Genomic DNA, 11,319 nt, shown 5'->3' on the forward strand with positions numbered 1-11,319 from the left:
GTATTTCAAATAAATTTTCCTTTTGTAAGGGGGGAAAAGAAATAAAAAGAGATCCATACTCAAGTGTAAACGAAGAATCATATAGGCAGACACAAAACAATATATTTTCCATATGAAGCAGTGGTTTACGGCTGGATGCATCTATGAATTTGATAGTAGATGTAAAGAAGTCTTACAACTCCAAGTTGTTCTGATGCCTTAGCCTTCCAAAGCCTGAGATTAGTATCATCACTTCCAGATATCACGTAACTTCCATCACCGCTGAACTTGACACAGAATACCCTGATAAACAAAGAAAATATCAACTTTTAGTGACCTCTATACAAAAATAAATAAATAAAAATAAAAAATAACAAAAAACCCCTCAATTCAAGATTTATAAACTACACAAACCTTTGCATTCTCTTAGTATGATAAATCTCCCTGCTGTGACCACTGTTATAATGGAAAAGCCTCACCTGGAAAAGACCAATAGTTGAAGCATAAAAATATAGTTACGTAACGACATAAGTCAAAGGACAAAGGATTAAAATGAAGTCCAAGTGAACTAACTGTTCTGTCATACGATCCAGTCACAAATTCTCGACCAGTCGGTGAATAGTCAATGTCCATCCTGTAGAACAAAATATGAATAATATGGTTGATAAGTTCTAGAATTATGAAAGAGAAAAAGATAGCAAATATTTAGGGAAAATTGATCTCACACTGCAGAAACATGATCTGTATGAACACATTTGGCTTCATCTAACTTTCTTGCATCATAGCTATAGCAATTTCCATCTTCATTTGCCTGCATGGTAACGCAATTTGTCCATAAGAATACAAATAATAATTGAAAAGATAGAATTTCAAAAACACAGATAAATATTTTAGAAGTTAGCTACAACCAAAATCTTAATACAATAATAGCTTAAAAAAACACTGGTTAAATTCATCTCATGAACTTACAGCTGTGAAATTTATTGGTTCCATTGGGTTCCATGCTATCGAATTTGTTTTGGTCTGCCACATAGTGAAAAAAGGTCAGTATAGTCGTGAACTAAGTAATTTGGATAAAAATGCAAACAGAAAGAACAAATATGATGATGATAGCAAGAATGCAATAGAGAATTACCAATGATATAGTCTACTGTGAAGTAGAAGTAAATAAGAGAATAAGTTACTAAAGTAAAGTAAAATTGATTGCTCGACTTAGGAAAATGAAAATCTACACCTGTGTTGAAATTGAAACTAATTATACAGAATAATTACCATCATTATCATTTTTGTCACTGGAGTAGCCATACGTAGATCGTATAACATTATACCTCGGTCACTACAATAATAAAACAGGTTAGACAAATAAATAACTCATGACAAATTCAAACTCAAACATTACATACGCAGACGGGCAGGAACTCATGCATCGTGTCGGGGAAACAGAAGTAAAATGACCCAACTACTTATGTTCTAGCATGGGATGAATCATACAAGTCCTTTGAAATCTTGCACAACATCCAAGGCAAATGAAGTAGATAGTATAACTTTAATTATTTTACTTTAAAATTGTGACTATTTTATATCATCCATACAAGTCCACTGTTCTAAAATCACTTTAAAAACTCATTCGCAAACAATAAATTCTTTCCACTTCAATTCTGTCAAAATTAAAACAGAACATACCCAAGTTCTCAGTAACAGGGTTTAGATAACAGAGATGGAATATCGCAATAAGAATATTGTATTCAAACAAGCAGATTATCAAGTTAATAAATACTAGAGAGAGAGAGAGAAAAAAAATCAACAAGAATGGCAAAAAATAAGCAAAGCAGTAAACAGAAGCAAAAAGAAAAAAGAAGGGCAAAATAGATCAGGACATTTACAAGGAAAGGGGGAGGGGGGGGGTTTGGATTTTAATTATTGATATAAACAATTACTGAATGGTTATCTATTACGATTCCCACATACCTAGCAGATGCTACTAGGAGATTTGGTTCTCCGGGATTAAACCGAACCGAAATTACTGAATCTGTTCCCCACTGAAAACTGTTTATAGGCTCAGATCTGCAATATGAAAGACAAACTAATAAAAAAAATTCTAAAGGGAAAAAAGATTAAGAAAATGGGTAAGTTCTTTGTCCGAAATAAATAAACTGATACCTGTTGTGATTCCATATATCTACTTGGGCACCAGCTGTGGCAAAAAGTTCACCATCCCACTGGTGATCAACAGCCCTAAACATTCAAGAGCAAGCTACACTTAAAAATAATATTAAAACAAGTTTCAATGTTTTCCTGGTGAATCACACCAATACTTACAAAAATGCATTCTTCCCAACATGAACACTTGCTGGCTGCAGAAGAGTGTTTGCAAAATTGTGTGAGGAAGAATAACCGGTGAAAAAGGAATAGGAAAACTTAATCTGCAGCATAACATCTTACCTCTACAGAATTCTTAGTTGAGTGACCCAACTCCATAAGATTATCAACAGAAGTATTCCAAAGTCTAACACTGTACTCCAAAACAAAAAATGCAGTTTACATCAGAAGAGCTAACCATCGAAGTTAAATGTTATAGTCATGATAGCTTAATAGGATTTGATAAAAGATTAAAACGGTTGATCTTACGTGCAATCAGTACCACATGACACAAGCATGCGCCCATCTGTTGATACAGTCAAGCCTCGGACAGCACCTTGATGACCAGGAAACTGACAAACTGTGCGCCTTTTTCATTGATAAATAGAATCAACAAAAAATATTTAGATACAATGGGTACAGTCATAGGCTAATTGATTAGAAAATGCAGACAGAAACAGAAAAATAAATATAAGAAACCCAATTACCTGGAAGCTATATCCCAGAGACGAATATCTGCGCATACAGCAAAGATAAATGTTACTTGTTCCCAAAATATAAGCAACCCTCCTCTCATTTATCATAGTTTGCATACGAATTTAAGACGTAAAATCAATTAAGCGTATTCTAAGGAAAAGTTACGATGCATTACTTAACAACTATATCAAAGGAAAATCAATCTTAAAACCAGCAAAACTGACAGAGACAGACATAATTGTAAAGAACAGATGCATTACTATATTGGGAAAAAAAATTGTATTATATAAAGCCCTAATGTGTAGATGATTCTTTACAATCAGAATTCACTCTTGCTGTTTCTTTCAATAGCCCAAGTGCTAAAAGCATAAATTTTGAGCCAAATTTTCCCATACAATGGAACATTCATATACTCATGAGAAAGAAACAAGGAAGAATTGAAGTACCTCCATCCATTGCACCAGAAAATATCCATTTCAATTGGGTAGGATTCTTAGCCATACAGGAAACCCCATCTATATGCCCATCCATTGCACCTATAAACGGTCTTGCAAAAATCTACTCAACCACATAATAAGAAGGAAAAGAAAAAAAAATAAGAGACAAAGTAAAGCCATATGCCCATAACTCTTTATGTTAGTTACACACATCAAAGCCATCTCAAACAACTCAAATTAAAAATGGAAAAAAAAAATTCGCATTCAACTATCATATTTTCTCGAATTAATTGAAAGAAAGAAAAAGAGAAACGAACCTTGTCCAACTTGACAGCATTGAGAGCACGGACATACTCAACAGCTTTCTCTTGAGTACGAAGGTTGGGATCGTAGTTGCGGAATACCCTCTTCAATAATAACAAGAATGTTAGGTTAAATAGTGAATGAGAAAGAGACACGGAAAACAAATAGCAGTTTATTTAAGGAGTGAATACCTGAAGGTCTTGGCTTCGTTCCCGGGTGAATTCATCAACAGAACGAGATATAACTTTGACCTTCATTCTTCTGCAATCTGTCTAATCTAATAAAGCAGCAGCTAAAACAATAACATGAACAGCACTCACTCTATCTATGTTCCCCAGCGAGCTGAAGAAGCAGAGACAGAAACCACGGCGACGGCGAATGCGACTGAGAACCGAGCAGACGGTGGCCGCTCACGACCAAGGGTGGAGTCTGCTAATTTTTTAGCCTGCTGCCACTGTCGAGGGTTTAAGGGGTTTTTTATTTATTTTTTTTTTTTGGTCTTTTTTTTGTCAGGGAGTGCTTTCGTTTTTTTTTTACTTGGCCTTGGGCCAGAAAACTGACCCGGCCTAACACCCAAAACCCGAATTCGCCCAGCGACCCAACCCCCTAATGCCCGACCCTAATCGAAGCTCTTCTCTTCTTCCTCGAAGCCAATGTCTCGACGCTCCGCCGTTGTCATCGAAACTTCCATCAGAAACTCGGGGACTTGATGCATGGAGCTGATGTCGTAGTCGGTCCTCCTCAGTGATGTCACCATCCGGAATTCGCAGCTTTTCGTTTATCAATTGATTCAATTCTCTCAGAAAAGGAGGAGGTTGAGAAGGTGCTCCTGTTTTTTTCTTGGTCAGGGAAGGCTTCAATCATGTGAAAATTTGTTGGCCTAGCCCAATAAGAGTAGGGTGGGGGGAATCGACTAAAGGGTGATAGTTGCCAGTTGGACCCAAAACAATTTGATAGCCTTTAATTTTTTTTAGTTGTCTCTCACCCTATTATTCAATCCAAAAAATCAATGACTAATTTATTATGAAATTTTAATTTTAATTTTTATTGGTTTGCATATGAAAAAGTTTGGTTCATTATGAAATATGAACAAATTTGATATACAATCTTTAATTTTAAAAATTAAATTGAGCTATTTAATACAATTTAAAAATTAATTTAAGTCACTTGCAATAATAACATATATCTAGACAAATAATATTATGACATATAACATTAATTTAATGCGTGAATAAATCATGTTATAACATATAACACTATCATTCATTTTGATATATTACGTGTAATTAATTAACACGTAAATAAATTATATTTTATATGTGATACTAATTATACACATTAATATCACATTAGTATGTTATTAATGAAAATAAAAATTTAAATTCGAATTAAAGGTAATTGAAAATTTAAAAAACCAAATTTAAGATTTGAGTTCTAAAATGAGAAATTTGTGTGGTCAATCTTTTTACAATTCTATGACAATCACTTTACAAACAAAAAAAAATCAAATAGTTTGTACAAATAAATTATAAATTTGGTAAAGTAGTCAATCATCACTTCCTTGCCTTTGTTTTAACCTCCCACATATGAGAGTAGCTTTACTCAAACATCTTAATTAGGAGCAAGAATAAAAAAAGAAATATGAGTGTTTTTTCAATTTATGAATGATATTTGTTTATAGAATATGAGTTCAGTTCACCTTTCTTTTAATAGACAAATTATATTTAAGTTGGGTCTAGCAAAATCAGCACAATAGTATTAGGTCCAATCCATAAAGCTTAATTTTGTCGGTTAGGCTAACTTAGTTTTTAAAATCGACCTAACTTGGAGAGTAAGATAAGTATTTATCGCATTACTTTAGTGATAACTACTTTTAATATAGGGAATACATCTCTAAAAAATGATTAAATCTTACATTGCTACTTTATAAATACCCCAACATATATTTTAATGAATCTATTTTTTATATAAAACTTTCTAAAATTCTTACTAATTTAAGTATCGAAATCATTTGTAAATATTTCACTACCGTTCAAATTTAAACGTTGAAATCCTCATCTACTCCTAAAAACGTTTGAATCTCACAACCATATTCAAAATTATTACCTCGGAACAATACTAAATATAAATTATCCTTTGATATTATTACATGTGAACTGTATATATTAAAAAAAATTAACATGATAACTATACAAATTTCATTGTTAATTGTTAAAATAGCCAAGATATAACATTATTATTCTTTTAAATAAAAGAAAAATATTATTAAAAAGGAGAAAAAGGATATTATAACCTGAGAGGATGACTGGACAAATATGGTGCTCACATCACAAACGAAGAAAAAAAAGGGTCAAACGGAATTTCACTTTTCAATCTTTCACCACATATACGAAAAGGAAAAATATTCTTAAAAAAGTGATCATATTATGAATTTCACATATTCCATCCTATTCCATATAAACTTGAGTTGTGAAGAATGCATAGAACAAAAAAATGGACCAAATGATCTAGGAAGGTTGGAACTATCCCTACTCTATTTAGCTCCTATGTTTTACTTTCCCTTGCGGATTTGAACCACCAGATTCTACTTTTCCCAACCATTTCATTTGCTCCAAAGTTCAAAGTGAATTTGATTCCAAAAAACCAAAGCAAATAATAGAGGGAGAAAGTACCGGGGGGTGCCTCACTACTCACACTAGCTTATGACCAAGTCAAGCAATAGGCCTAGGCCCATTTTAGTACATCGTATCAGAAAGTCTGAATCATGATTCACGTCCACATTGAGTCACATTATTATGATTTAAAAACTATTAAATATTAAATACGGATGAAGAAAACAAAATATAATATTAAAAAAAAAAGGAGAAAAGGGTGGGGCTTATTTACTTATAGTCTATCACCAATCATTCTTGGGCCGGCCCATTTCACGGAGGCCATTTATCAGTATTCCGTGATCCACTCGTGACCGTTGATGTTGATCTAACGGCTGGTAGTGTGCCTCCGATTCTCACCCCACACACTGTTGTCCCTTGTTTGTTTTGAGGGAAAACGACGCGCATTAAACAAAGTGGGCTCTATATTATGAAGTTTGGGTTTTGGAGGGTGCATGCATTATCATCTTCCATCGCTTTCCATTTTTTCTATCTCTTACCACCAAAGTCTTTTTGAAATGACATTTATCCTCCCCTCTTCTTCTTTTACATGTTATCTTATGTCCCACTCTCTTACCAAATCAAAAACACATCTAGAGTTTACATAACTTTAAGTTACCTTCCTTTATATTTTTCTCCATTGCCTATATATATCCCTTCCTTTCTTTATCACTTCTTTTTAGGTACAATTCATTTGTAATTAGGGTGGATCTCATAAATTTGATGTAAAAAGAATTCAGTAATACTATATATGATCAAGTCATTTTAGTAACTAAGTTTAGTAAAATTATTTCAATAGTTTAAGGATTGATAATAAAAATTTTAATTGGAAAAAAATTAATTAAACTTAATTACAAAAATAATTTATTCATCTATAATTTTTTAAATACATATATATAACATAAGTCTTCTGGAAACGTGTGTTTACGTTGAAGATCTTTTTAAGAAAATTTTTAGAATCACTTAATCATTTAATGTGATAGAATAATAGATTGATGAAGGACTAGTAGAAACAATACAATTTTTACCAAAACTAGATTAATTGAGTGATGATAAAAGTTATAGTGAAAACTCAAGTATAGTCAACTTCACGTGAAGTTGATAATTAAGAGCCGTTAGATGATTTGACTGATTTGATTAAATTTTCGTCTAATGACTCTCACTTATTAACTTCACCCAAAAATTATACACTCTTTTATGTCGATTGGGTTTCAGAAAAGAGCCATATCCTAATTTTGTTATTTTTATTATTTTAAATTTTTTCACAAACTTTAAAATAAAAATATAAAAATTAAAATAAAAAATTAAAATATAAACTACTCGAACTATTAGTTCTTTAAAGAATTCAAACATACATTTTACTGTTACATAAGATTATAATTACCTATAACCTCAAAATAAAATGAAAAACAAAAACAAAACTCACTGCCTCATTTCGCAATTTCCATTACATACAGAAGTATAGAATGATGACATTTATGATTAAGTCGAACCTCTTCTTTTTTGGGTAAAAAGTTGTGCTTTCTTAATCAAGTGAATATATATATATATAATCAATTTTTCATTTTTCCAACTTAAATGTTGGTGTGAGGACAAGATTAGAGATGCAAAAGTTATTATTCTTAGAATCTATTGCAACAGTTTGAACTACTGAATCTATGTATTGCTTAGTTAATTAATTAATCTAATATTAAATTCAGCTACTATGGCCTAGCGCGTGTCCAAAATAACGAATATTAATCAATTTATCATCATGAACCCTTGGCCTTATTTTGCTTAAGCAATGAAACCTTCAAGTGATGATGGAGGAAACTTTTAAAGTATCGTTTTCTATCTTAATTAAGCATTGTTAAAGTGCATTTGAAAAGCTTTTTTAATAAGACAACGTCTTAAGAATACAAAAATTTTTAAAAAGAAGGATTTTGAAATTTCAAACAATATCATTAAATATACACAAAAAGTTGTTTTTTTTCTTATACATAAAAGTTTATGTAAATTATCCAAGAAAAAGGTCTATGTAAGAAAGTGCTCTTGGCATTAATTAAGATTACTATTAACAGATTTTTTTTTCAATAAATACATTAAAAATTGTATTATTTAGTGTTTCAACAGAAACTTTATCTATTAAACCCCTTTATTAATGTTTTTAAGACTTTTGTTAACACTACTTTTTAACAGAAATATATATATATTTGATATACTGGTAGTATAAAATATTTTATTTAGTCATCCAATCATATTTATTCAAATATTCTTTTGAATGACTATTTATGTAGTTAATATATAAAAAATAATTATTTTTATTAATATGTCGTAATTAGATACACATTTAAATTATTTCATATGCACAACAAATCAAAATTAAATTATATATACACGTGCGTAGTTATTTACTTTACCATATATTATGTCATATCCACGCCTTCTCAAAACAAGAAATAAAATAAAATAAAAAGAACACACACCCCCAAAATTTATTTATTCGTTTAGAAATAAAAAAGGGAAACTCATATTAGGTTACTAGCTAGTTACTACCAATAATGTGTAGTGGTTTAATTTGATGTAATAAAATTTGGCATGCAGTGATATTGTAGGCATATGTAATTTATTTACAGTTTGAGTTGTTAGAAAGCAACTAGAATTGAAAGAGAAAAATAACAACCGAAGTAACGGAATATCTAATGATAGAAAAGGCAGAAAACAATATATGGGTAGCTTTATTTTTGGCTCCACTATGGTGTACTATAGATTCCAAAACTACATGTAATATAAATTCCAAAGTACTCAATTTTGATCCCATTGGTTTCCATCTGAGCATGTATGCAATGTATCACCTCCAACGGGATAAGTTTACATTTATTGCGAATATTTTCTTTTCTTAATTTAGTCAATCAAAATATCCCCATATCTTTATTCATGAACTATCATGTCCAACTTGAAAACTACCAACACACACCACCCATTGTCCACATGAATCAATTATTTGGACCTACCTTTGCACTCCCAATTTTCAAATTTTCAATCAATAACGTAAGCGATGATAATAATATGTGCATGACTAGCCGTATAAGAGAATAATTACAGAAATTACAGAAACTAAATTGTCCAAAAACTAAATTAAATATGATAGATCAACTCAAGAAAGGTAAAAACTCAGGTGAATTTGATTTCACGTAAAGTTAATATTTGAGAACAATTAGATAAAAATTTAGTTAAATCAATCAAATTATCTAACAACTCTCATGTATCAACTTCATGCAACTACACTTGAGTTTCCACCCTCAAGAAAATAAAATCCACTCTACATATACATGGAATTATTAAAACAAGTTTAATAGAGTGATTTTTAGGATTTTAAAGCTAATATATAAAAATAGACCATTTTTTAATTTCATTCTTCATTGGAAATTATTGATAAAATGATATTGATTGTAGTATGAAAAGATTATTTTATTTTAGTGGAAAATCGAAGTCATAAAATTTAAATTGAATTAAAATTAAATATTGATTAAAAATCTCACATTTAATTTTAAAATACTATTTATATTATATGATGAACAAATATTGATCTATCATTTTGTAAAATCTAAAATTAAATTAAATTAAAAGTTTAAAATTGAACATTTAAAAATACTCGTAAAGTGGAACCAATCATTAATCGATCCACTTAAAATAATAAGTCACTAAAACTATGAGTTTTACATATTGACATAAAATATTACCATTTTAATTATCTCTCTACTTCTAGAGATAAAAATTCACATGAAATTATTTTAAGTGAAGTTGATAATTGAGAATTGAGAGTTGTTAAATGATAATTTAATTAAATTTATCAAATTATTTAATTAATTTTCAACTATTAACTTCGCATAAAAATAACCGTATATAAATTTTTACCAATTTAAAATATGATGAAAATTGGATGAAATGGAGCTATTATAGAAGGAAACTAATTGAAAAGAAGTAATTTTGTGTATACAACTCATGCAAAAAGAAAAAAGAAAAAAGAAAAAAGGAAAGAAGAAGGTGTAAAAGGACAGCAGAGGCGTGGCCCATGCAAGTGTTCTTCTGGAGAGTGAGTGCGACGTTCACCTGATCTAACTGTGGCATGAAATGTGGTTCCCCTTAAATAGCGATGCATACACACACATGACACATCCATATTCATTTCTTGTTATGAAAAAATCAGGAGGAGGAGCCATCATGAAGGGTTACGAGCCACGTTCAAGTTCTTCTTGTGCCGCCTGCAAATTTTTGAAGAGAAGGTGCATCCCTAACTGCATATTCGCCCCTTACTTTCGCTCCGACGAGTGCAAGAAATTCGCCAAAGTTCACAAGGTCTTCGGTGCCAGCAATGTCAGCAAGATCCTCGTCGAGGTCCCCGAGGACCAGCGGGAAGACACCGTCAACTCCCTCGCCTACGAGGCCGAGGCCCGCCTCCGCGACCCTGTTTACGGCTGCATTGGCGCCATTGCTCTCCTCCAGAGGAAAATGCTCGAGCTTCAGCACGATCTCGCCATTGCCAAGGATCGTCTTGCTCGCTATTCTGCTGTTGCTGCTACTGCTACTGCTGATGCTACTTCTCTTATTACTTCTTCCTCTTCTTCCTCCGATAACATCTTTCATTTCAATCATTCTCAAGTTTCCTTGCCTCCTTTCCCTGAATTCCCTTCTTCCTCTGATTTCAATGACACTGCTGCTTTCTGCCACGCCTCTTCTTCTTCCTCTCAATCCTTTCCCACCACTGTAGTCGACGATTTCATTCAAATTCCATATATATTTTAGATGTTTTCGATCTTCAATTATTGTCCCTTTCCTTGTTGTTTGTTTTCTCAATTTTCTAATCAATCAAAACCAGCCCCTTTTGTTGTATATGTTATTAATTCATATAAATAATTAACAACTCCGTCAATGAATTTGCCTGATCTTCACATCTTTTTTCCACAATTTCGACCACGATGATTTAATTTTTGTTTAGTTAAGAACTATTAGATAATAATTAAGTTACATATATTAAATTAGATGAAAACTCAGATGCAATCGACTTCACGTGAAGTTGATAATTGAAAACCGTTAGATGATTTAATTAATTTGACTAAATTTTCATCTGATGC

General features: G+C 31.5%; 2 protein-coding genes across 2 annotated transcripts in view; one reads left to right on the forward strand and one right to left on the reverse strand.

The window, feature by feature from the left end:
• Positions 1–4,026, reverse strand: part of LOC107496980 (uncharacterized) — a gene marked incomplete in the record, with an annotated part of 4,927 nt that extends 901 nt beyond the window's left edge. The window contains 15 exon segments of the mRNA XM_016118316.3: positions 177–282; positions 394–458; positions 553–613; positions 705–790; positions 949–1,002; positions 1,252–1,315; positions 1,948–2,043; positions 2,140–2,214; positions 2,299–2,333; positions 2,422–2,491; positions 2,608–2,706; positions 2,826–2,853; positions 3,261–3,372; positions 3,569–3,658; positions 3,746–4,026. Coding sequence (XP_015973802.1) covers positions 177–282; positions 394–458; positions 553–613; positions 705–790; positions 949–1,002; positions 1,252–1,315; positions 1,948–2,043; positions 2,140–2,214; positions 2,299–2,333; positions 2,422–2,491; positions 2,608–2,706; positions 2,826–2,853; positions 3,261–3,372; positions 3,569–3,658; positions 3,746–3,811 — 1,107 coding nt within the window.
• A 6,302-nt stretch (positions 4,027–10,328) lies between these two features.
• On the forward strand, positions 10,329–11,007 carry LOC107496925 (LOB domain-containing protein 21-like). Its single transcript, XM_021127372.2, has one exon. The coding sequence runs from the start codon at positions 10,355–10,357 to the stop codon at positions 10,988–10,990; it is 636 nt and encodes a 211-aa protein (XP_020983031.2). The 5' UTR covers positions 10,329–10,354; the 3' UTR covers positions 10,991–11,007.
• Positions 11,008–11,319: the final 312 nt, after the last annotated feature.

The sequence above is a fragment of the Arachis duranensis genome, chromosome 7 (genome assembly GCF_000817695.3).
Source record: "Arachis duranensis cultivar V14167 chromosome 7, aradu.V14167.gnm2.J7QH, whole genome shotgun sequence".
NCBI classification, from domain to species: domain Eukaryota; kingdom Viridiplantae; phylum Streptophyta; class Magnoliopsida; order Fabales; family Fabaceae; genus Arachis; species Arachis duranensis.